Source organism: Protopterus annectens, chromosome 7.part1, assembly GCF_019279795.1.
Source record: "Protopterus annectens isolate FY-2018-M chromosome 7.part1, PAN1.0, whole genome shotgun sequence".
NCBI lineage: Eukaryota > Metazoa > Chordata > Ceratodontiformes > Protopteridae > Protopterus > Protopterus annectens.
The window spans coordinates 381,799-407,297 of NC_056740.1; the positions used below are offsets into that span (position 1 = coordinate 381,799).

At 38.7% G+C, this 25,499-nt stretch overlaps 1 protein-coding gene across 1 annotated transcript in view; it reads right to left on the reverse strand.

The window, feature by feature from the left end:
- LOC122807520 (collagen alpha-1(VII) chain-like) overlaps positions 1 to 25,499 on the reverse strand; it is a gene marked incomplete at its 3' end in the record, with an annotated part of 926,266 nt that overhangs the window by 373,327 nt on the left and 527,440 nt on the right. The window contains exon 11 of the mRNA XM_044078445.1: positions 4,924 to 5,043. Within this exon, the coding sequence (XP_043934380.1) occupies positions 4,924 to 5,043 (120 nt within the window). The remainder of the gene's footprint in view (positions 1 to 4,923; positions 5,044 to 25,499) is intronic.

A 25,499-nucleotide genomic window follows, 5' to 3' on the forward strand; every position in this document is an offset into this window, starting at 1 on the left:
AAATCTGTACAAATGAACAGATTCACTCACAGGACTAGTATGTATGCCCCACACACATTCAGAAGTCTAGTTAAGAGCCATGTTATGACAGCCAGCAGGTTAAATACTGATAGCACTCTATGTGGTGAAAAATTGAATGAAATGATAGCCGAATTCAAAGAATGTGGATACAAAGACAGGTTACTGTGAGATGTTAAAGATATTATCCTGGTGAACAGACAATCTAATGCAAGACCAGATTTTTAAAGACTGTATTACAGAAACAGACAATAACAAAGATAACATGAGACATAATTATATGCGGTACATTACTACCTACAGTAGAAGATTTAATGGGGTCAAGAACATACTTAGAAAAAATTTCAAATATCTTAGGAGCCATGCCAGAGACTAGTAGAATAACAGGTGAGAGACCATGTTTCACATATAAGAAATGTCCCACTTTAAAACAAATATTATGTTACAAAGACATGTCTGTTAACAACTCACAAAGAAAAAGAAAAATTGGCACTTTCCCATGCTATAATTGTAAATATTGTAATGACATTATGAACGAGAATGAATTTATCCATCCAGTGACTAAAAGAAGGTTTTTTTTAAATGTTACGCTACATGCAGTATCTCCAATATTGTTTATATGCCCAAATGTGTTAAATGCCCTACCTTTTATATAGGAAAATGTACCAGAAAACTTAAAGAAAGAATAATGGCGCACAAGTCTGAGATACGAAGAGAAGCGATTAATAATGCAATTGCTAAACATCTAGTAGACAAAGGTTATGAGCAGAAATTTCTCTTTAGGGTGATTGATCTTACACATAAGAATAGAGGGGGAGGTGATTTAAATAACACACTTGAGGTATGTGAATATGAATGGATTTTACAACTAGAGGCAGAACATGCACCTGTCAGTATAAAAGTATAAAACCTATTTTGAAAAGGAAACAAATGGTTTTAAAATAATTCTTTCTGACTAATATGAAATATAAATTATTGTTTTTTTTAAACATATTTATATACTCATATTTTTATTGGTGTATATTGATTTGACATATTTTACTGCTTTTTATTAGAAATGCTAATTGACTGTTTAATTGACTGTATCACATGATTCTTGATTTTAACTATTTAAATAGAATTGTGGTTACTAACTTTTGTATGTACACAGTGAAGAAGGGTTATTCCCAAAAGCTTTGTGGATTCTGAATAAACGTTGTGTGGACTTTGAACATACTTCTTTATATACTCAGAATGTCCGTAACGTTGGAGTTTTTCATGTTAGCTGTTTCTCTTTTTGTTCTCTAAGAACAGTTAACCTCATTGCTGGTCCATTTGCTTGTTTGATAGCTGGCAATACCTCACATAGTCACAAGGTCCATGAAAATCCTATCTTTAATGATGTTCTTTATGTTTTAAAATGGCATCACTTTCCTTGACCTGATGCTTCTTCACAAAATCTACTCCAGTTATTTCCTTTCCCATGAAATAGTATTTCAGCATGTTTTTTCTGACCTATTTATACCTCTCAACTTTTTTAGAGCAGAAAATCTCGACAAAGCCTAAAATAAGGCCCAAAAACAGTGACAGATTTTTAAATATTGCACTTATAAACTTAGAACGTTGCTGTAATAACAGGATGCATGTTATCATGCATTGCATAAAAAATATTTTTTCTGGCAAATCATTGAGAATTGAAGTAATTAAATAATGACATACATTTGAGTTTCAGACTTCACATCCTTCAGAAAACACATGCTCTAAGAGGTTGAGAGGTATGGCTAGGAGGTATTTGTCCAATGCTCTTTTCTCAGAAGGATTCCTCTTGTTTTCCTATGTTAGTTTGGTTGAAAGAAGACCAACATTTATATGCTGTGGCTTTTCCTCAAACATATAAAAGTTTTTAATTCTGACCCTCATTTGCCAGGACCATTCATCCTAAGCTCATCAAGTCTCTATCTTTATGACTTTTTTGATGTCTGTGCATCATTTATGTTGCATTACCCTGACCAGTCTCTGTACCAAACCGACATATAGGAATAATGTCTGCAGAGCTGCACACAAATATGCAGATAGGATTTCATCTATGGTCTATATATTTTTGTATTTCTGAACACTAGTTACATGATTCAGTAAAAGGTCTTTTTTTGAAATAATGACACCTGTATGCCTTCATTACTCATCATCAACTGAAAAATATCAGCATTGAGCTTGATTATAAATCTTACTTTATGTATACTGGCCATCAGTGATTTATTAGTGATTCTTAAAAAAAAACAGATAGGGAAACTTGTTTGGTATCCTAAGTATACAGTTAAATATTCTGAGGCACAAATGATTTTACACTTTGTATCTTAAGATATAACATGAGGTTAGCGGTCAGATGGCATAAGCAAAGCTGATTTGAAGATAGAACTAGGGAGAACCAATCAGAGAAGTGTTTGGTGGCGGGAGAGGATAATCCTACCAAACTCAGGAAACAAAAAAAATGGAAAATAAATGGGAATGTGCGTGTGTGTGTGTGTGTGGGGGGGGGGGGGTTGAGGGTACAAAGTGAGATATGGGAGATGGTCATAGCCAAACTGACTGCCCCAGGGGAAGGCAGGCATTATGTTAGCCGATTCTCCTATGGTAGACTACAAAGTAGGTTCTGGAATTAAATTTTGGTGAGGAACAGCAGGTGTCCACTTTGATACTGATTTGATGAAGATAAAGAAAATTTGGTAAATGATTGGTGACGGGCTATATATCAGCTAGGCAATCAGGTGATATCATCAGCATGGAGAATAAAGGTAGCTTTTCACCATTAATCTACCATGCATCTCTTTATAAATACGTTAAATCTAAACAAATTATATGAACTAGCTCACTAGTAGAAGGCCGAATCCATGTTGTGTCATTCCAGTATTCTGTGTAATTACAATTGTTATGCCAATTAAATGGATGGAATTTATGGCAAAGGTTTAAGTTACTGAAGAGGCATTCTCTTTCTTAGATACTTGCTGAAGATGGAATTGCAATTCCACCAATAGTAGAGATAAAATAGTAAGTGGACCCCACACAGCCAGAGGGCTAGTCTGAATGGAGTGGTCAACTCCTAACAGTAAAAAAAGTAGGAGAAAGTCCATAAGCAATGGTAGCAAATCACTGAAGATGTCACTGAGCTAACACTACTGGTAGATAGAATGTTTCTATTTGCCACCTAAAAAGATGCCAAAGAAAATCACTAGCACACCTGGCATGGAGATGGAATATTTCAGGATGCTTAGTTATTGGAATGCAGTTTACCTGAAAAATAATTTTTGTATTGTGGAGAAGGAGTTGCCTTTGGCTGGAGGTACAAGCAGGTTTCAAAAATTATTATTATGGGTGTTTTCCTACATAAGTCACAAACAAAGATGTATTTCTAAGTTTTCAATAACTTTCAACTACAATGGTCACTAAAAATATTTTACATTTGACCTTTTGGCTTCAAAAGGCACTGGCACACTAGAGAAGTTGATGATGATCTGCAATTGAAACAGCAAACTACACTTCAGTGGCAGATTTCCCCCAAATATATTGAAGATTCCACCTCAAGTGCATGAAATTATGAGCAGAAGTGGTTAGTGCAAATGATTAAGGCTATGATGTATTAATGAATTTCTTCCTGTAGTCCATGGGTTTGACTCCCCTAAGCCTCCATTTGCCTACTGTGTGACTCTGAGCAAACCATTTAGCCAGAGAGTATGCTGAGGCAACAGAAGAATTTGGGCTAGGCTCGTCAAAGGTCTCCTGAACCACATACTTAACTATCTATGAAACCTTAGCTTGAATAGAGGTTTATTTGAAATGATTCTTCTTTTCTCAGTGGTGACCACCCTGTACTCCTTGCTATTTAATATAATCACTATCCATGACACTTTTACTTACAGAAATGGAAAATACTAATTTTTTTGCATAGAAGAGTCAAATGTTTACCCTAGTCACTGAATTAGGAAAGATGTGTCATTTTCAAAAAACAGCACTTAAATTAGCACAACTCATCCACTTGTGTTTTGGGAATATAGATGACATTCTTTTACAGCTTCAGTGCATCAACTGAACATTCAGCTTTCAACTTCAGATGCACTTTTAAGGAGTTAATAACACATTTTAACGAAATAAATAATCCATAATTTATAGTTTCATTCTGTTAGATTGTATAAACACTTTGCAGAGTTTAAGAATAAGCTATAATCAGCTAATATACACTTTTGTTTTGAAATGTACAAAGACATTGGGTAAAATGGTAAAATAGCAACAACTCCTGCTGGCCAGCCACATAATAGCCTTTTCCTAGCACAGATCACACAATTTACTGTGTTCTCCAAATTAGGTAAGACATAAAATGCATATTATATGGCTACAACTGGCATACATCCAGAGAAGGATGCATGGAAGCACTTAATGCATGTTGAATACCTTGGAAATGGTGATACATTTTTGGGAATATCAGATAGGTCTTCCCTGATGGTGGTGCTCTTTTAGCTGAATTTCATTTCATTCTGGCACCATACCTTGTGCTTTGCAAAGCCTGAGGAGAAGTAACTCACAAAAGGATTCAGAGAGATGCTACATATGGACTCTTCAGTGAGTATCTAGAGACATCCCTATAATGAATCCTATCTTAAAGGTGTAACATACAACTTTGTTCACAGAACTAGCTACTGTCCCTATACTAGAGACCTGTACTCTGCTTTGAAATTGTTTTTTCATTCCAGATTTTAAAAAGAAGTAGCATTTTCAGTACTGTTTTAACCATCCCATTCTGATGCTCTGTTTTTTTAAGATGTCTGTGGCTTCTCTCTTTTTTTTACTTTCTTTCTTCACAGCCTACATGGCCAAGTCTTATAAGCAAAGGCAGTTGAAAGAAACAAATGATTTAGTGTGTCCAGACAAGTTTACCTGAGACAGGTCTCCAGCTGACACGGTACCCTGTAACTCCACTTACTCCCCGCCAGAACACCTGCATACTTTGAGAGGAAATATTCCGTATGTCCAGTTGTTGCACTCCTTCCAACTGCACTGAAAAAGAAATATATTTATACTGTTAATACTGAAGATAAATGCCCTCAAATTTGCCTAAAAATCGTTTTATTCTATATTGCTCAGACAGCTTAATATCAGATGCATACTGTGATAAAAATTTTTATACATCCGTATACCTGTATTACATTGCATGCCTGTCTTACACTGTGATATACTCATCCTGGTTGTGAATGCAAATGGTCTGCTGAGATCAATGCACTACCCTGGTAAACACATGTAAAATAAAATAAAAACTCACAGCAGACTAAATTCAATACACTAAAACACAAACTTTTGGGGATAATTTCTTTAGTATCTTACCAGGCTGACATTAGTGTTAAATAGTTGCAATGGCGTAGAAGCAAAAACACCCAACCAGAAGGCTTTGTGGAAGGGAATGGAAACTTTAGCATTTCTAACACAATAAGAAGATAATGTGCTGCTGTATGTAAAATCCGAGCATAACTGTCATTTCTACTGTCTGTTATTTCAATATTCTGTCATTTCTACTGTTATTTTAATATTCTGTCATTTCTACTGTCTGTTATTTCAATATTCTGTCTAAACAAGCAAAGCTGGATTTCAGGAGATTCATACAGACTGTGTGTTATATCTGTTTTTTTACAAAATGCTGTACAGATATATCCCTTGGCAGGGTAAATGCAAAGCATTTAGTAGTCATTATGGAGGTTTTCATCTTTGTGCTCTGTCTGCCTTTTGTAACTACTGGAACCATTTTAAAAGGGAAAGCTTTCTTATTTTAAATTCTCAAGTCATGCTTAGCTATATGCATAGCAAATATGATATGTATCTTATGAAATTAGGGAAAAGGTCCACAAATCAGAAACGCAGCTTGAAAAATTGTGATGTACTATGTTTAACATGCATATCACTTAATATTTTTCTCATTTTGCCATGTGATTGAAAACTGAAGATAACATCAAGTACATGCCATCACAAATGCAGTCTATTTTATTTATCAAGATATAACTTTCAATTAAACATATATAAAAATTCATTGGTTCCTCAACTCAACAGAAGGCTGTTGAGACAAGAAGCCACAATTTGTACTGTATCAATTTCAGTAAAATATGTTTGTTTGTTGTTTGTTTGTTGGTCTTTCGGCTTTTCCCGGTAAGGGGTCACCACAGCGGAACTCCGGTCCGCTAATGATTGGCAGTAGATTTTTACGAAAGGCCGAGGTGCCAGCTCGACACTCAACCTTCAACGAAGGCACGCCCATTTACGCACGCATGTCTTTCGAATGCTACCCAACCGCGGGGAGGGCATGCAGACTCCACACAGAAGGCACTCCCAAGCTCAGCCGAGAATCGAACGGGAAAACCAATTTCAATAAAATATATGTTTTAATAAAGGAAAAAAGAGTACATTTATGGTGAATTTCTAAAAACTTCGCTGTCTTGGATTACACGTGACAACATTCCTGTAAATCAGGAATATCTGAGTTAAATTGAAACCTGTTGCACTCTGTCAATAATGTTATGCTTGTAGACATTTTTCACATCTACATTTATATCTAATCCATTTCTTTCCTACCAAAACTGAAGAAATATGAGATAAAGTAAAGAAATCAAGTGAAGGAGAGTCAGCAGTCTGGACATTAAACAAAAGAGACTTGCTTTATTATTCAAGTTTCTGTGTGTTCCTGACCTTAAGACCTGTGAGCAGTAGATAGCTAAACATTTGCTTTTTCACTCTTTCTGGCAATCTCTTCCATCTTTTGGGGACCTTATTGTGCAGGACTACAGAATGTCATATAGCCATACAGACTGAGACATGATATAGTAAAGCAATAACTGATGATTTGGGTGTGGTATACTGAAGATTTACCCATGGCTGGTGTGGTTTAATCACAAAAGTGATTAAACAAAGCCAAACATGGGTACATCTTCAATACACCACAGCCAGGGGTTGGTTATTGCTATTATACAATGACATTATTTAAGAAAAAAAGTATTTACTTTTCTTAAACAATGCCTTTGTATAATGGCATCGTGGTGTTCTTCTGCATTGCTTCCCAAGTCCGCTGCTTTGTGGATGTACTGCGCATACATACGGGACTTCTGTCCTTATGTTTATGCAGTACATCCGTGCTTTGGATAGTAAGCAATTGAGATAGGAATATCTCTGTTGCTTATTTTTTTTTTTGGAAAAGAAAAGAAAGCTGTAACCTCTGGACAGTTTAGAGGTATAAGAGATGGGAAAAATACAAGGAAGATCCTTCATGTTTCTTTAGTTTTGCAGACCGTACGTGATTTTTCTTATATTTTCTCTGCTGTTGTACGTGATATTTCTTATATTTTCTTTGCTGTTGTAAGTACCTCTCCACCTTTTATTTTTTGAAAAAATATTGTGGTATAAAAGCTGGCGCTACATAATTGTCACTGTTGTAGTGGCATCCTGACCCCATGTGCAAAAATGGGAAAAGGGGATGAGGATGGATGAATATGCACTGTCTGAAGGAAAGAAAGTCTAAAACTGAAATGCATGTCATTATTTAGTGACTTTGTTCCTCAGTGATTTGTCAGAAAACCACACATTTTATTAAAACAAACTCTTACACTGGTAAATATATGTTAATTAAAACTGTCATTCCAAGGGGATACATTATCTGGCTAAGTGCAGGGGGTACCCAGCTTATTACATGGGCAAAACTGAAAGATGCCCGAGAAAAAGAATATATGAAAGCATTTATCAAATTAATAATCACACTATGAATAATGCCCTCTACAGACATATCTCTACCAGCCCTAAGTGCACTGGTTTTAATTTTGTGATTTTAGAACAGATTTTAATTAATCCTAGGGGTGGCAACTTTAAGTCCAAGTTAGAAGAAAGAGAAATAAAATGGCAATTGAAATTACATGGCTTTCATCACCAGCCCCCCCCCCCCCCGGATTAATGCGAATACCTCCTTTCAGTCCAGATTTGTTTAACTTAAATATTTTTTACCTTGTTTTTAAACCGATTTTTTTATGGCAGTATACTTTTAAATTAACACAGTTGTTCTAATTGATTAACAATTTAATTGGTCTACTTTGTAATATATAATAGCTTGGTTTCTAATGGCAATATGGTTATGATGAAGTCTTGTAAAGGACGAAAGCGCTTAATCATTGCTTTTATTGTTTTAATAAAATTGTGCTTTATGTGAAGAAGAAGAATGAGAAGTCCTTTGGTCTGACTGCTGTGATATTGTGTTGTTGTTATTAGTTGGTTTATATTGCTAACCTTTTGGTTTACAAGTCATTGTATAATAATGACTACAGCCTGACCATGTAAAGAGCACTTATGAACCAGAGCTGTAGCGACTGGGGCATTTCTTCTCTTTCGTACCCTCCTAACTCAGACTTGAGTAGATTATGAAGATGAAGATAATGAATGTCTGTACTGCATTGTACCTTGTGTTCAAGCCCCATAACAGCTTCAGCCCACCCTAGACATGTTTCTGTTCTGAACCATAAATTAGGCTTTATAAAAAGTATTTTACTGAACATATGAAATGCTATGAACTATAGAAGATACTGCTGACTTTTTCTCAGATGTATTTACTGCATTACAGAAACCAGCATGACTTACAGAATTTCCTAATAAATTAAAAAAATTCTCTCTGTACTTGTTTATACTATTTCTGTACTTTGGCTGGGCCACATTTACCTCTCCTATAACACCTGCAGTATGCATTGCATATTCCTGACCCTACTTCTTTTTAAAACTTTCATGTAAATATGTGTGTATTTTTTTTACATCAATGTTATGTTATGTCAGTATACTGTATAATCTAGATACACTTTCAATCCTGCTTTACTGTTGCTACGATGTATGTAACCTTAGCTGAGCTTGCAGATGGTCAGAGCTGATCAGTGCTGTCACATGGTAAACAAAATAAAATAAATATATACATACACTTTGCTCATAAAACAGTTGTTTTCCAAAAGAACCACTAGGGAGTAGCATCTAAATGTACCATTTACAACTAGCTGTGAAGTCCTACATTTCCATTCAGATAACTAACAGTTCAATGCGAGTTTCCCTTCTACTGGTTATAAAATGACATTTTGACTGTAAGCAATATTCAAAACTTACTATGGAAAGAGGCAATTTAAATATGTTTTGACAACTGTTCATTCTGGTATAGACTGGAAAGCCATACTGGTGGTTTTCTCAGCAGCTGACCTTTTAGGAAATTCAAACTACACAATTTACAGACAAATGCACAAACATACTCAACAGCAGCTACAGGAAAATGTCTTGACAAGTTACATTTATTGGTACATGTCAGAATGATGGCCATGCATGCTGGTTGGTAAGCAGTAATGAATATTTCCCTTAAAGCTAGAATGCAAGTACACGGTGTTGTAATGTAGGGTAATGCCTGGGTAGTACACACACACACACACACACACACACATATATATATATATCTATATATATATATATATATATATATATATATATATATCAGTTATCAAGGATATCTACACCCTCCACCCACAAACACCCAGCCAAACAAATATCCTTTTTGAGCTACAGTTTTTGGACTTGCTTTTTCTTTACTTCTGTAAATATTAAAATGTATGCTGTTCCTAGAAAAGGCATCCATTTCAAAATCCAGAAAAAGTTCAGTTGTCAAGATGCTCCTTGCATGGAAACAGTAATGCTTTACTTCAGCAATGTAACTATGCATTACAGCTTTTGATATTTGGCTCAGTAGACGGGTATTAATGAAGTTATGAATTACTTTTTGTTACAAGTTTCCTTCTAATCTGCAGTCTTCATTTTTGAATTTGTCCTGCAATTCTTCTCATAAGCCTTTAGACACTGAAGCATTTAAGCACATCCTAAATTTACACAGAAGACTACATACAAATATGCTTGTTACATTATCAAATATATTTCACTTTAGTTTACTATGCAATGACACTAACTGTAAAACAAGCAGCAGACACCACATATGTTTTAATTAGGTAAAGAGTTATCAGATAAGAAATGTTGAAATTATTTTTTTACCAGACACCTTAAAGGTTATATTCTGTAGAAGACTGCTTTGTTATTGGATCCAAGTATTGCATTTGTGACGTCCCTTCTCCAGGCCAGAGCTCAAGGAGCCTCAATCCTCACCAGGAACACTGGTGGGGGAACATTCACTTTCAGAGAAATAAGACACACACAGTATTTTCAAATGCAGCTCTCAACACTAAGCACAATTTCCCTTAAGACCACACAGTCAACCCACTCCAGTACTGGGATTGGACATACTCTCTCTCTCTCTCCAGGCCCCAAATATGAATCCACACTGACTACTAAGGAGCTCTGTGTCCCTATTACAAGTAACTGATACACACACACACACACACACACACACACACACACACACACACACACACACACACACACACACACACATACACACACACACACACACACACACACACACACACACACACACACACACACACACACACACACACCTGGGAAAGGCTGGCACAAATTACTCACCCTACCTGCTCTACCCAAGCTATAAGGTAGTCTCACTGCCACCAGCCAGCTACTCTAAGGCTTTTAACATGGTATCCAATTATACTGAGTGAAATTAATACTAATACTAATACCAAAGGTAATGTTGACCAATGCAGCAAGACTTTCAGGAGCAGTCACAGTGCCACTAAATAAATATAAGTACTCTCAAAGGTTAAAATATTCTTTAAAAGACCTGCCACAATGAAAAGTTTAAATATATTTAATAATAAATAATAAAAGAACATGAAATACTGAATATCTATTTACAATAAATACCAGAGTTTCAGCCACAGGAAATATTAAAAATAACACAGATGGAAAGATTCACACTGATACAGAAAAACAATACTTAACTAATCTCACTATATTTTCCTGACTAATCTAAAGAATTACTTCCTGCTTACTTAATAAAACAAGGCGAGGTGATGTGGGTGAGTGGTCTTTCTTGTCAGGTTTCACAAACAGACTGCCCTGAGCCTTCAGTCTCATCTAGTATTAAAGTATCATTTCAGTACTGCATGACATCACATCTGGTCACCTGACTCTGATTCCCACACTACCCCTGTTACTAGAAACTGAGCTAGGATCTTGCACATATGTGTCACAATACACACACATAGAGCTTTGATAAAAATGTGTTACAGCATCTGGAAACTATAAAACCATTTCAACACATCCACCCTTCCAGGGTAGCAATTAGTTCACCACTAAGGACAATACAGCAGGATTCCTAGTCCTTGTTAAAGTGAAAGTCAAAAATCAAAGTTAAAGTAAACTTTATTATCATTTAGGACTACACAATAGGTTCATAGGTTCATAGGGTCATACTAGGCTATCTGCCCGAGGGCATTTACAAGCCTAGCCCATAGTTTTGTGGCTTACGCCACCCCTTTAGTATGGGGAACTATACCCATTATTTTGCTGTGCCTCTGTTGAGCAGTGACACTGAGGTAATCCCTGGGGTATATCTGCGATCTCCCATCCATTGGTCAAGATTTCTCTTGAACAAGGCCAGCGAGGTGCTCTGCCTCACATATACCGGGATTTTATTCCACAGCATAAGGAGTCTTTGTGTGATGAATCTATCCCTCCAGCACGTCCTATTAATAGCCGTGTCGAGGTTTAAGTCTCCCGCCCTTGTGGCTCTGACGGATCTAGATTTTTTGAGGTGAAGCATATTCATCAAATCTGGGTTTGACATGGCCTTGTATGTTAGGCAAAGGTCACCTCTGAGCAAGCGTGGCGACTGAATAGAGCTGGAGTTCTTTCAGTCGGGCAGCATAGGACAGATGTTTGAGACCCTTTATCCTTTTGGTGAGGAACTTTGTGGCCTCTCCAGCTGCTGCAAGTGTCGGGTCAGATACATTCGAATGGGGCATTGTACTCAATCATTGGTCTGATGAGTGATGAGTATAGGGAGACTATGACCTCCCTTGATCTAGATGAGAATCCCTTCATGATAAGGTGGGCAATGTAGAAGGTCTTCCTAACTACTTTAGCTACATGGGTGTCGAATGACAGACTACTATCAACCTGGGTCCCCAGGTCCCTGATAACTTCTTCTGTACTCAGTGGATTGCCACCTATTTGGTAGCTAGGGGTAACCTTGTTTTTCCCGAAGGGTATGACTATGCATTTTTGGCATTTAACTTTAGGCCATGGCTCTGGCACCAGTTATCCGTTTCTGTGAGACCCTTCTGAAGGATATCTGTGTCAGATGTGTTTTCTACTATGGCCCAGTTTGCAGTCATCTGCAAACTTTGTCAGCCATAACCCTCCTGTGTTTGCTTGTACTTCGGAAAAGTAGATGCCAAACAAGAGTGGGCCCAGGACTGAGCCCTGTGGTACACCACTTGTGACAGGCTTTGAGTCTGACATGGCGCCAGCAACTCTGACCCTGTGGGTTCTGTCACTCAGCCAGTTTGCAACCCATCTTGTGATGTATGGGTTAACATTTAAGCTGATGAGTTTTTCAATGATACCCAAGTGGGGTATTGTATCAAAGGCCTTCGCCAGATCGAGGTAGGCTGTATGGACTGCCTTTCCCTCATCAATGGCTTTGGTGACTGTTTCGAAAAGTCAACCAAGTTTAGAAGGCATGATCTGCCTTTGACAAAGCCAAACTGGGATGGATCCAAAGTCTGCAAATTCCCTATGTCTTTATTTATGAGGTCCATTATGATCCTCTCCATGGCTTTGCAGATAAGGCTTGTCAAGCTAATGGGCGGTAATTTCCAGGGTCGGTGGAGGCACCGCCTTTGTGAAGTGGGACCACAGTTGCAGTGCGCCACTCCTGGAGTGCGTATCCAGAGGTAAGACTATGACTAAACAGCTGTCCTAGCTGTGGGTTTAATTCTCGTTGAGTTCGTGGAGCACACAGCCGGGGACACCATCAGGTCCCATGGATGCTGTGTTTTTGCTTTGGAGAGAGCAGTTCTCACTTGGGCATTGGAGATGTTTGGGGGCTGCAATCGCTTGGTATAGATATCTCTCCTTTTGGGGAGGGGAGAAGTTTGCACTGAACCTGTCAGCCAGTATGTTGGCAATGTCTGTAGGATCAGTAATCTTCACATCATTTTGAACTAGTTCTGAGCATATCTGGGAGTTTCCTCCCAGGTTTCTAACATAGCTAAAGAAGGCCTTATGATTGTCTTTTGAGTCTTTAGCTATTTTTCTCTCAAAATTTGCTTTGGATGATTTTATGAGAGCTCTTAGTTTTTTACTTATAGTGATCAAGGGTGTCTTACCTTTTAAGGATTTTGCTCTATCTTGTAGTAGCTTCCTCCTTTTGTTGTAGAGTTTGTTTATGGCTGGGGTCCACCAGAGTGGACGCTTGCCTTTGGTACAAAGAGTCTTTGTTTTGCTTGGGATTGCCTTATCCATGCAGTCCTGCAGGTGCTGGTAGAAGGCATTTGTAAGTGCAACATAAATGAAATTCCGAGCATCAACTCACCAGAGAGTACATAGGAAGCAAGCAAAACAAGAACAACAGTATAGCATTTCAATTTAAAAAAGATATAGGTTCATAAGTGTTTACTAGGATAACAACCACAAGGGCCTTTTTAAGCCTAGCCATGCATCCCAAATCTCTGACGAGTTCTGATACCCTTGATAAGTGTAAGCATGGGCCTTGGAGATGAACCATTCACAGGTTACCTGTTTGCATTAGAGACATAGGTGCCAAACCAGGGATGAATTTCCAGTTTCCTATCCAATTGTCCAAGTTGCACTTGAATTGGGTTAGGGAGGAACTCTGCTTCACATGGATGGGGAGCCTGTTCCATAGATGGGGTAGTCTCTGGGATACATACCTATCTCTCCAGCAGGCCCTATTTATATCACAGGCAAGGTTTAAGTCTCTAGAATGGGTAATTCTGGTACTGCTTGTTTTGTGGATATGCAGGAGGCCCATTAGAGTGAGGTCTGACTATGCCCTTTATGCCAGGCATAGATCTCCCCTCAAAAGCCTGTAGGAGATGGAATATAGGGATAGGGCCTTGAGGTGGTCTGCAAAGGACATATTACTTATGCCCTGTATTCTTTTAGTGAGGAACCTCTGTGGACATTCCAGTTGTTGAATATGCCTGGTTAGGTACATACCAAAATGTGGATTGTGCTCAATGACAGGTCTGATGAATGCCGAATACAGTGGAACAATGACTTCCTTGGACTTAGATGCGATACTTTTGTTTATATGTTGTGCAATATAGAATGGTTTCCTCACCACTGTAGACACGTGATGATCAAAGGCTAGATTACTATCTGTGTGTGTCCCTAAGTCCCTGACTGCTGGGTCAACTCTAAGGGGTGTGTTGTCAATATGATAGTTACCAGGGATGGATGACTTCCCAAAGGATATTATTATGCATTTCTTGGCATTTAGTCTTAGTCCATGGCTCTGACACCAGTTATTTGTCTGTGTCAGCCCCTCTTGCAGAACATTTGTGTCAGTATGAGATTCAATGATAGCTCCTAATTTGCAATCATCTGAAAATTTAGTCAGAGACCACTGACTTTGACGTTGACTTCTGAGAAGTAAATGCCAAAAAGGAGCAGTCCAAGGACTGATACCTGAGGAACTCTACTTGTGACTGGCCTCTTTGTAGAGGTGGACTGCCCAATTCTAACTTCCTGGGTCCTGTCAGTGAGCCAGTTGGCTATCCACTGGGTGACATACGGGTTTGTACCTAACGTCTTGAGTTTGTCAACAATGCCCAAGTGGGGTATTGTGTCAAATGCCTTGGCCAGGTCTAGGTAGGCAGTGTGAATGATTTTGCCCTCATCCATTGCTTTGTTGACCTTCTCAAAGAAGCCCACAAGGTTAAGTAGGCATGATCTGCCCTTGATGAAACCAAACTGGATTGGGTCCAGTGTCTGGAGGTTTACTATGTCTCTATTGATCATCTCCATGACAATTCTTTCCATTGCATTACATATAAGACTAGTGAGACTTATGGGTCTGTAGTTTCCAGGGTCTGTAGATGGCCCACCTTTGTGCAGAGGGATGACTGTTGCCTTTATCCATTCATGAGGCACAAAGCCAGTTTGGAGGCTACAGTTAAATACTAATTCCAGAGGCCCTGATAGGTCATGTTTCATGCTCTTTAGAAGGCATCCTGGTTTACTGTCTGTGCCCAATTGATGCACTGTTCTTTGTCTTAGAGAGAGCATTAAGGACCTGTTCCCTAGTGATAGTAGGGGGAGTTACAGTACATTTGATGATATTTCCTGAGGGAAAGTTGAGGGGGAGAGAGTAGTAAAGTTGGAGCTGAATTTATCAGCCAGGAGGTTTGCTACATCTTCTGGCTCAGTATAGGTGGCTCCATTTGCAATGAGCTCTGCACAAAATTGTGCATTGCCTTTGAGGTTGCTGACATAGCTAAAGAATGTTTTGTGGTTGTCCTTGGCCTGGGAGGTGAAATTTACCTCAAATTTGGCTTTGGTAGACTTTATTTGTCATCTGAGTTGTTTGTTTAGTTTGATGAGAGTGCTGTTATCCTTCTGGGTGCTGCACCTCCTAATTTTTGTCATGGTTTTCTTCCTCCTGTTATACATCCAATTGAGTTTGTGATTCCAACAGGGTGGCTTGTTTTTGAGTTAGTTCTGTACTTCTTCCTATTTGAGTACAGCTGCCTCTATACAGTTATTAACATGCTTGCAGAGGGTTTCTGTGAACAGTTGTGCATAGGCAGAAATGTTCTCAGGGTTTATAGGGGTGTGAAAGTTTGCCAGGTTCTCACTTAATAGTAGGAGGTTAGCCTTAGAATAGTTCCTGAATATTCCCGGTTGAGCTGGAGGTCTAGGTTGTATTTTACTTCAAAGGAGACCATGTTGTCATCTGACCTTACCAGGAAGGCATTACAGTAGGGGTCTACAGCACTCTCCCATATTAGTGAGAACCAAATCCAGTATGGTTCCACCCCTGGTTGGTGTACTGACTATCTGGTCCAGGAATTTTGTATTTACAGAATTCAGGAATCTCTGAGCATGTATGTTTGATGTCATACAGGATTCCCAGTTAATAGTGGGGTTATTAAAGTCACCCATAAACAAGGTATTGGGTTGGCTGGTTAGTGTTTCTAATAAGTTTAAATACATGGTATGGGTTTCCTGGGTCATAGAGGGGGACCTATAGCTTGCATAAAGTTGTATTGGATTTTACCAATACTGATATGAACATGGAGCAGCTCAAGTGCATTGTCTTGTTTTACCAGCCTTGAAGTATATTTATTTTTGATGTAAATAGAGACACTTCCACCTTTAGTCCCTCTCTGTGAAGTAGATGGTCTAAATGTGTGGAAGGCATTTTAACCTTGCACTGTTGGTGTGCTCTCCGCTGCTTTAAACCACATCTCAGAGACCGTTCAGAAGTCAGCATTCTCTAGGGTAAAGAGAGCTTCCAGGAGGTGGAGTTTTTTTGTTTAGGCTCCTAGCATTGAGCAGTAATACCTTTTAATTTTCTTGGTTTGATTTGATATGTCGGAAGTACTTTCAGTTTGGCATTGCCTAAAAAGGGACTATGGGGGAAGACAATGTTTTAGCTAACATTCAAAAGCCTAGAAGAGAGAGGTGCAGACCATCCCTTGCAAAGCAGCGTGGTCTGTTGACCATCTCCTTCCATGCTGACAAACACTGCACCCCCTTAGAATGACACCAGAAACTAAGCCAATTATTAATCTCAATCATCTTTTGTTCATATTGTGGCATCATCCTTGGAGAAGGTAAAATGCTGCTCAGTGCTAGGCTTATACCAGCCTGAGACACATATTCCAAGAGCTCTATGATGTCTCTCTTCATATAGTCTAGGGAGGTATGTCTCAGGTCATTTACTCCCACATGGACTATGACTGAGTCATATTGGTAATTGTGGTCCAATGACCTGAGTGCATGCGTAATGTGATGGATCTTAGATAATTTAGGGTTTGATAACCTACCAGATAGACACTGTATTGGCTTCAAACCGGTGTGCTTAATTAGTCATCTAGTGCACTCTGACCTATACTTCTCTTTCCTGTTTGCGAGTGTCATATAACATATATAGCAGTGTCTAGGGTAAGACTGGTTTGCCTTTTAGGCTATATTATAATACTTGAGGTCTGTCTAATCGAAAGGTATGGGTAACTTAATTAACCTGTTATGCTTAAAGGATTTGGCGGGTGTACTTTCCTGACCGTAATCCTACTACTATCTGCCTAAGCTCATCTGTCAGCAACAGCAGGTGTACCTTCTGCCTAGCTTCACCGTTGACAACGGCGGGTGTACTTTCCAGACCTGAATTTTACGAGTACTTCCCTAGCTCCACTGTCGGAAACTATCCTGCAAACTAGAGCTGATCATTTTTATTAGCGACTATCTTTAGAAGGGCAGTCTCTAATGTCCTGGCTATCTAGGTGATGCTGAGTGCTCCGCTTGCCCTATATATCTCTACTTTATACCGGCAACTACTCGGAAAGCTTGGATTGCTTTTTCTAAATTAACGATAGTCTCTACATTGGTAGTGTCTACCTTCCTGGCAATAGACCTGATGCTGAGTGGTCTTTTCTACCCTGCTATATGAACTTTTAATTTGTTGTTATCCTGTGTACTTTAGGTAAACCTCTGTGGGAGAAACAAGTGGTTTCAGGTAGCTGTTACCTGCACATTTTCATGAGAACTAGTACTAAACTAAGATTTTGTAGAGTATTTGCATACTGTCCTATTAGTGTATATTGTCAGAATAAGCTTGTTGAGATTATTGGATTGCCATCTATTTAACTATATGTAATTGCAAATGGTCTTTATGTCATGCACAAGAAGGCTTTAGTTTACATTGTAGTACTCTTACAATTTGTAAGTAGAAGGGAATCTCACCAGTCACATGTGCCTGCACATCGCTGCTTGCCTATTTAAAGTTTTCTGTTACTATCTGAAAATGCCAACTCAAGACTGAAACCATATCATCCTGAATTTGTATATATTACTGTTATAACTGTGTCTTTACCATGATTGTATTAACAGTACAATTGACATTAATGTTGCCATAATACCTAACTCATACTTGTGTTATTTTTTTCCAATCTTTCCTAGCTCTCTACCTCCTATTCCTGTTCTAGGGGACCTGCGTGGTCTTTAAGGAACCCTGACATTCTCTTTCAGCCATCCCAACGTCGGGTCAAAGAAACCTGCTACCCCAGAACTTTTTCCCAGTAACCAAAGGGATTGAGAAAGTATGTTCCACCCTAGGCCTGACCATTAAGCTTACTTTTTGTTTTGTACTTCACCAAGTGTAAAACGTACTTAAGATACTGGGTCAGGAAGCCAGCAGCCATACTTTCCCTGAATCTACTACTAACTTTCTCCCCTTGAACTGTACTATCTCAACCTCCTTTACCAACTAATATTATTACTGATAATTTGTTGTATTCTACTCTCTGTCCACTAGGTGGCACCCTACTTCAGCCTCGGGCTACAACTCTTACACCCCTTCCCTAACATCTTTCTCAGATTACACTCTGTTTCATCCCTTGACTAGTGGCTAATCCTCCTGTTGTATTTCACTCCTCTTACCTTTCTCTCCTGACCATCGTGCTACATTTTGTATTCTTACCATTTCACTTTCCTTTTGCCTCTCAACTGCTTTCCCTCACTCTACTTACCTGGTAATTTTTGAATGCCTCGGGAATCTGCTGTTCTCTGATTGTCTCCATAGAATCTTCCTTTACCTGCTGTAACCCGCTCCATTCACCCTGCGGGCTCACTCCGCTTCCCTACCCTACCCCCAATTACCACCCACCCCCCAGTGGTCCTACACTTAAACATCCTTAGCCACACCCACTTCTGGACTATCGAATAGCTGTCAAGCACTCATAGTTTAAACACCTTCACACCCATTCCCATACTGAAACTAATCTCTATTACTCCTTAAACATTCCTATACTCTACACTATCACTCTACCTATCTACAAACTTCTGACTATATTCTGTACTTTCCCTCACCATGCCCTTAACTATCAAACCCAGACTTTTAAATCTATTTCTTTCACTTACAACACTTTCCATTCTTTCTATACCCTATATACTTACCTGCTATGAAACTCTACAGTATACCACAACTCACCAACCCCTAAAACAAACATTACTATTAAGTCAGCTTTCCTTCCACAGCCATTCCAACATAAGATCTACCTCAACCTATCTCACACAAAAGTATCACAGAGTAGCCCATTTTACTTACCTCCAATATAGGAAATCACAAAATAACTTCTGCAAACTTCTAAAACCTTCTTATAGTACTCAGAAACTATCTCTCCTTCATGGGGACATTCACCCCAAACCAGGACCAAATAGCACTACCCCTATAAACCCCCTAGCACCACATCCATCCTCACCCTGCACTGCCTGCAAAACACCAAATTCTCTACTCATAGCTCATCTCAATATAACGAGCCTAAACAATAAAGTTAGCCAACTTCATGCTTTACTTGATACACACTCATTTGATATATTATGCTTAACAGAAACCTGGCTCAAGCCAGTAACAAAGGATAATGAAATAACTCCTCCGGGATATAATATTCTTAGAAAAGACCGAATATCCAAAAAGGGTGGTTGGGTAGCATTTCTATACAAATCCACTCTACAGGTTACTTCACTAGAAGTACAACCACCTCTAAATAACAATGGTGAAATACTTATCTCCAAGCTCCAGGTTAATGCTAATAAATCTATATATATAATATGCTCCTACCTACCTCCAGGCAATAACATCAGCATCCTAGAAAGTATTCACTGCTGGCTTTCTACATCCTTCCCACAGGAAACCATTGTACTTGGTGACTTTAATATAGACTGGAACACCTGTACTTCACACAAACCCACAATCCATATAAACCTTTATGGCTACTCCCAATTAATTACCTCCCCTACCAGAATCCATAAACCCAGTGGCAAAGAAAGTACCTTAGACTGGATCCTAACAGCCATCCTCTCTCTTAAGTAGGTATCCTTCCTGATGACATCAGTGACCACTTATTTACCTATATAACTAGACAAAAAACCTTTATCCCAAACCAAACTACCATCAAAACCACCCGGAACAAAAAACATTTCAATCCATCAAACTTCCAGGCAGAACTTCAAGCCTGTAACTGGTCACCCTTAAAACTACTCCCTCTTGAGGAAGCAGTATCCTATTTTAACTCTAAATTCTTACAAATCTTGGAATACCATGCCCCCTCATGCTCAATAAGAACTAGAAGTAAAGCAGCCCCATGGCTCACTAAAGAGACTAGGCAACAAATCCGATTAAGAAATAAAATCTGGTCCAAATGGAGAAATACTAAAGACCCAATTGATCGTCAATACTTCAGACAGCTAAGAAATGCTACCAAAAATCAATACTTCTGGATAAAAACAATTATTTTAAACTCCAGCAAAAGCAACAACAAAATCCACAAACCTTCTGGTCAGGCATCAATAGACTTTTATACCCAGGCCACTCCAAAACACCAACCCCATCAGATCTCTCTCTTCACACTGCCAACCAGATTGCTGATGCTTTTAATATCTTCTTTGCTGAAACAGCCCAATCTTTAGCAAACACCTTACCTCCTACTACTTCTATCCTCTCACCCTCCCTACCAAGCATACCCTTGACCTTTCAACTTAAACCTGTTCCAACATCCCTCATCTATACTTTACTTCATAAACTTAAACCATGCACTCCCTCAGCTGATCTCCTACCTGCTGAATACCTTCAATCTGCAGCTAAAGTACTAGCCTATCCCATTTCTATCCTAATTAACAGAACACTCACTGAAGGGTACATTCCTTCTCTCTGGAAAATTTCTCACATTATCCCACTCCACAAAGGTGGTAACTCAACTGTACTCTCTAACTTTCGACCAATAGCCCTTCTTTCTCCTCTAGCCAAGATCAAGGAAAAATACATCCACCAACAACTTCTTGACCACCTTCTCCAAAATAACCTACTTTCTGACTGTCAGCATGGTTTTAGACCTTTCCATAGTACCACCACTGCTCTCCTGTCCTTTACAGACCATATTAATCATCATTGTAATAATAACATGCTCTCCTCTGCACTCTTCTTAGACCTATCCAAAGATTTTGATATGGTTAATCATCAAATACTTCTTAACATACTCAAATCTTTCTCACTTGATTCACAGGCATTACTATGGTTTAAGTCCTACTTACATAATAAACAACAGGCTGTCCTATGGGACAATCAACTGTCCAAACATCTCCCTATTACCCTGGGTGTCCCTCAAGGCTATATCCTCGGACCTCTACTTTTCTCTATATTCATAAATGACCTTAGTATAAATCTACCTCTGGCTACCTGCATACAATATGCAGACGACTCCACTTTAATTTGTAAAGCCCCAACTGCTTCTGAACTCCAATCCATCACCCAAACAGTATTTAACCTAGAGGAAAACTGGTTCCAACAACGATGCCTCTTCCTAAATGCCAAAAAAAAAAAACTATTGCTATTTACTCCAACTCTAAAATCCACCCCACTACATTTCACTATTACATCCAATAATGGTATAATTATAGCTACTGACCCTACTACCAAACTCTTAGGTATAACAATCGACCACAACCTTAACTTTGACTCACACATCAACTCTACTATTAAAACAGTAAACAGAAAACTTGGTTCCTTATATAGGATAAAACCTTTCCTTACCCCTGAAGCTAAAACTACCATTGCCCAGACCCATCTGATCTCTACTCTCCTCTATGCCTCCCCCATTTATACTAATCTTTCCAAAAGTAGCCTTAATAAGCTAATCACTTCCTATAACAATATTGCCAGATTTGCTACTGGCTCCCCATTGTCAAAATCTCAAACAGCTAGGATGGCTAGAAATGCAAAATAAGCTAGAGTTTCAACAACTCACCATTACGCATAAGATTCTGTACCATCCTAGTAATACTTCTATTCTCAGTAGCCTCATCTTCTCTTTGCTCAGCAAATAAACTACTGGTCACCATCCAGAAATCCCACAACAGAGCAGGTGATTCTCTTTTCTCAAACTCTGTGGGGAAGACTTGGAATAGGCTTCCCAGCATACTTGCATCTCAGTCATCATTACCACTCTTCCAAAAGCAACTAAAAATCTTCCTAAAAACACAATGGCTATGCCCTTGTACTAACCCGGACTGATACTCCCAGTACAACATCACTGTATACCTTGCACCCAAAACCCATAGTGTGGAATGAGTAATCTTTCACTTAACCCCCCCTTTTTTACTTTCCTACTCCCAAGGAAATATCACTGTATTTGATCTTTGTATACTCATTTGGCTATTAGCAAAACTCTACAATCTGTATACAGACTAACTATCTTTTTACTATGAATATAACATTCTGTTTTAAATGCATATACACAAACTCTCTTGTGCATTAAGTTATACTTTAAGACTACCTGAATTCACTTTTTAAAATCTGTGCCTTCATTCCTAACATACAGTATGTTGAATATCATACCCTTTACCATGTAAATAGTACTATATTGCTATATTAAACTCTGTACTCACTAATGTCATACCCTTTACTATGTAAATAGGACTATATCGATAGTACTGTACTGCTGTGGTAAACTCTGTACTCTCTGTCTCTATAGTACTGTACCCCTGTCATAAACTCTGTGCTCACTTCTCTCAATATTAAGTTCTTATTTGAAAATTCTTCTTTTTTTCTTTTATGCTGATCTGTATTATTTACTTAATGTGGAGCTTATCTCTCCCGGCCTCTACTGAAAATGGACATGTATCCAGTTGGACTAGCCCAGTTAACAAATGTAAAATAAATAAATAAATAAATTAGCCCTGATAAGCAACTGACCATAACTTTCTCCTTATTCAGCCTGGTGAGAGGGACATCAGTGTGCCTCATGATAGAGTCCCAAATGACTAGAATGTTGGATTGTGTGTTAACTTGCCTTATGGGCTTAGACGTAGAGGCTCCATGAGATGTAGCTCCATGTGTTGATGTATGTGTTGTTTTGAAAGAGTATTTTGGGGGCTGCTGAGGGTATTTCTTATATGTACTTTATCTAGGAGGTCTTTGTGGTTTAGGAAGGTTATATGTAAGTGCTCCAGTATATGTGGGTCTATATGTCTGCTTTGAATTGTGTGTGATGGGTGCGGCATGTGTACTACTGACAACCTTATTGACATTAGGAGTAGTTTTATGTGGGAACTTTGCCTCCAGTGACGTTGTGTAAATACATCTCTCACATACCATATCAGTTTGTTTGAGAATTGACTGGTTGTCAGTAAACATGAGGCAATTTCTCCATTGCCTCAGGATGCTCATATCCACCAAGCCAGTAGTGGAAACAGTAGGAAAGTTTATATTCATGGCAACAGACCCTTTTTTATTGATTAGACTGTTGGTGTGAGAATATCAATCACTGTTAGAAGTATCTGGTTTGCAACTATGTGGACAGTGCTTGTCACTGCCAACCAGTTGTCCTGTGTGCAACTAGATATTGGAGAAATTTCAATTGTGCTTTTACAGGAAAAATGTCACTCAAGGTATCTGAGTCTGTACAGAACACTGCCAAATACCTGAGGAGAAACTAATATGTAGACCCTGAAAATTTAAAGATGAAGTATCTAGGCAGATATTTTGAAGTTAGAAACAAATCAAGCAGTATTTACTGAAAACAAAGAATTAGCTTGTCAAGAATGATGAAAAAGATGGGAGTTGCATGAATGGCTACTGCCTGGCTACTACTAATGCTGGTCTCACCACAGCTTCACTCTGTTGGGATACAATACTCCTTTGCTTTTCTCACCAGAAGCCAAATGTTAGCACCAATCCGAAGAAGAGAAAAAGGCTACAGCCTGTTTGGTGATCCACAGTCTTGTCCCAGATGCTGCAGAGTTCTGTAGGCTTGCAGCTTTTCCTGGTAGATGCCTCAAATAGCAATTAGACCAGTCAGGTACATTAAGCACAGACACTCACTCTCCAACCAGAAAGAGTCAGGAAACAATCCACTCTGCTCCTACTCTCACCAGGATCAGAATATAAGCGCAAATTCCAAGCTGTCACCTATAAACAGTTATTAGGCTTTCTGGCGATCAACAGTCTCCTGGAAATAATGTCACTGTACTCCCAAGAGAATTAGTGAGAGGCAGAATGTTCAATACAAGACCCACAGAAGGCAAAACAAATCAATAATAATAGCAAAAACACACAAGCCCCACAAGTCATAAGAAGAATACTGTACATAGCAGCATGACAATGTAGGATTGCACAAGTTAAGATTGTCCTGCTTTGTTCATCTGTATCAGACAAACAGCAGACAATTGCACATGAATAAGAAAGTATAATACTACATCAATGAATAAAAAAAGATATTGCACACTTTTCAGCTGAGCAACGTACTGTGAATGATTACTGACTAAATAATCGGTGGCTGGTATCAGAGTTTATAAGTCTTAACACTGTTGGGTAATAGCTGTTTAAGTATTTGGTGGTCCTCCAGCAGATACTCTGATACCTCTTGCCCAAAGACAGTTGTGTAAACCAGACGCGTTTGCAGGGTGACAGGGGTCACAAATTATTTTCGATGCACATTTAGTGCTTCTTGCTGCAAAGAGTTCTGGATTGATGGTAAGTTTGTGCCCATGATATTTTCACAGACCCTGCATCCCTGGCTGCACTCACACCTGTGAGATACAATCTTTATGGCTTATACCAGGTAATTTAATTTCAAGTTATTTTTCAAAGTTAGCTGCACTGAGATTAATATTTTCCAGTATCCTCTGTTGCAATATATTCATTTCAACAGTTACAATACAGTCTGACATACAGGTGTATTCCTTTTCTGTCCAGCAGGACCCACTGTTGGTACACATTTTTAACACAAGCAACTTTACAAATACATTTTCAACACAAGCATCTGTACAAATCAGTTTGATATTCAAATGACATAAAATTCTTTACAGAACTCCAGCTAGCTATGGTGGCATACATTAAACATCCACTGCCCTACTTCTCCTGGCACAGCTGGCACTACCTCACATTATCACATCATTACTCAGCACATCAGACAAAAATGACAAACACAACATGCACTGTAAAAAACTTTGCTCACAATATTACTCATACAACTGAGCAACTGACTGAAAGGAAGGGCAACATGGGGGACCAGGTTTAAGGTTTCTTTGTCAGATCTCCAGATTAGTATCCTGATCTTTGGATAAACTTTGTGTGGTGTTTGCATGCTTTACCCATGTCATTGAAAGTTTTCTCCAGGTACTCTGTTTTTTCATAAAATCTGTTGCTTGGCTGTTTTTGCTTGGCTACTTTAAACTCTCAATGTACTGCATTTAATCTTCCCCTTGTGGCCTGAGTTGTGGCTCAAAACATCCTTGGAGGATTAGTTTGG